Here is a 2,116-nt window from a genome sequence, read left to right on the forward strand (position 1 = left end):
CTTGCAACTTGGTTACAATACCAAAAATTAACAATTTCTATTAATTAGAATGGATTTCGAGGCGGCGAGCTGGCAGAAACGTTAGCAGGCCGGGCGAAATGCTTAGCGGTATTTCGTCTGCCGCTACGTTCTGAGTTCAAATTCCGCCGAGGTCGACTTTGCCTTTCATCCTTTCGGGGGTCGATAAATTAAGTACCAGTTACGCACTGGTGTCGATGTAATCGACTTAATCCCTTTGTCTGTCCTTGTTTGTCCCCGCTATGTTTAGTCCCTTGTAGGCAATAAAAAAATAAGAATCGTTAGTATGCCGGGAAAAATGCTTGCGGCATTTCGTCTGTCTTTACGTTGTGAGTTCCGCTGGGGTCGACTTTGACTTTCATCCTATCGGAGTCGATAAGTTAAGTACGAGTGAAACGCGGAAGCCGAGGTAATAGACTAATCTTCTTCCTCAAAATTTCAGGCCTTACGCTTTTAGCAGAAAAGATTAATTAGAATGAATTTCATTAGAGTCTGGCATTGTTGGGTCATGTCCTTTGCCATCTTCCTCCCTGGCCTTCTTTTGCTGTTTTTGTTTTACTGGGTTGGACTGCTGGTCCAACGACCAACCATCTTTCTTTTTCCGAGCTTAAGACTGGCCTGGTACGATGACATTCTAAAGCGAGGTAACGTAAGACCACTTAGTGAAGACGACACATACTCCAGCTCCCAGAAGAATGCCATTTTAAAACAGTTTTCAGCTGGACACCACCAGAGGTAAAAAGAAAAGACCGATAACTACAGGGCATAATATTCGTAATAGATGAGAGAGAGAGAGGGGGGTTAATATCGCATAGACGGATGCAGAAAAAAATAGCAGCTAACAGAAACAAGTGGCATCAATTTGCTGTCCAATGCGAGAAGGCACAGGAGAACTGATACCGATGCTTGACGCATGCCCGTCGCTAAGTGGTGCAATGGGTGGCTCTTCCCCCCCTCCCCCCTCCCCACTATCTAATGATGCACCCTCAGGTTTAGAAAACACTGTATACAAAGAAATCTTCTTGCAATACAAATTAGTGCCCATTTGGAATATTTTAAAGCACCCCCAGTCACCAAAGTCTGGCGACGGGCCTGGCTTAGCATCAACATATAACTGCTAAAATCTATTTTCAATGAAGCCATTCCATCAAAGAACTGAAAACACTTACATGACTGAGAACTTTTCTTTATTAATTGAACGCCGAAGTCTTTTAATGGTCTTCTTCAGACGTCTCTCCGTTTTCTTTCGGGTGCAATTAATATTACAAGATTCTGTAATAAAAAAAAAGAGCGATTAATTGATTGGTTAAATGGTTAAAAGATCAATTGCTGATTGGTTATCAGTGGATATTGATTAGATTTATTAATTCAAGTGGGAATCTGTGCATATTTTGTATTTTAATTTTAAAACCAGAGGAACGACATCGGTGAGGTACTTTGACGTGAACAGGTGAAATATATCCAGGCACAATGTCATTCTTAGGACCTATTGCATGCAAAAAGATGTTAGAGTTCAGTTGGATGCGTAATTATAAAGATGGGATTTTGTATAATAGTATTGGAAGAACTTGTTGCAGTTACAATAGCATTATAAAGGCCTATTGCGTAGAACAAAGATATAATCGTATTGTTAGAACAAGTGGATGTTAGAACAACGAGCGTTTAATGTATTCAAGGTTGTTGATGAAACCCGCTTTGGACAAGGTCTCTCATATAAATATGTTGTAAGTCTGAGAGCTATACTGCAGCTGTAGTTGTTGTTGGCACTCCGTCGCTCACGACGTCGAGGGTTCCAGTTGATCCGATCAACGGAACAGCCTGCTCGTGAAATTAACGTGCAAGTGGCTGAGCATTCTACAGACACGTGTACCCTTAACGTAGTTCTCGGGGATATTCAGCGTGACACAGAGTGACAAGGCTGACCCTTTGAATTACAGGCACAACACAAACAGGAAGAGCGAGTGAGAGAAAGTTGTGGTGAAAGAGTACAGCAGGGTTCGCCACCATCCCCTGCCGGAGCCTCGTGGAGCTTTAGGTGTTTTCGCTCAATAAACACTCAACGCTCGGTCTGGGAATCGAAACCGCGATCCTATGACCG

The 2,116-nt window shown here is 42.6% G+C and overlaps 1 protein-coding gene across 1 annotated transcript in view; it reads right to left on the reverse strand.

Moving 5' to 3' along the window:
- The window catches only part of LOC106877418 (signal peptide, CUB and EGF-like domain-containing protein 1), a 233,880-nt gene that overhangs the window by 48,124 nt on the left and 183,640 nt on the right, over positions 1-2,116 (reverse strand). Inside the window, exon 14 of the mRNA XM_052968057.1 lies at positions 1,188-1,290. Within this exon, the coding sequence (XP_052824017.1) occupies positions 1,188-1,290 (103 nt within the window). The remainder of the gene's footprint in view (positions 1-1,187; positions 1,291-2,116) is intronic.

The sequence above is a fragment of the Octopus bimaculoides genome, chromosome 5 (assembly GCF_001194135.2).
Source record: "Octopus bimaculoides isolate UCB-OBI-ISO-001 chromosome 5, ASM119413v2, whole genome shotgun sequence".
Taxonomy (NCBI): domain Eukaryota; kingdom Metazoa; phylum Mollusca; class Cephalopoda; order Octopoda; family Octopodidae; genus Octopus; species Octopus bimaculoides.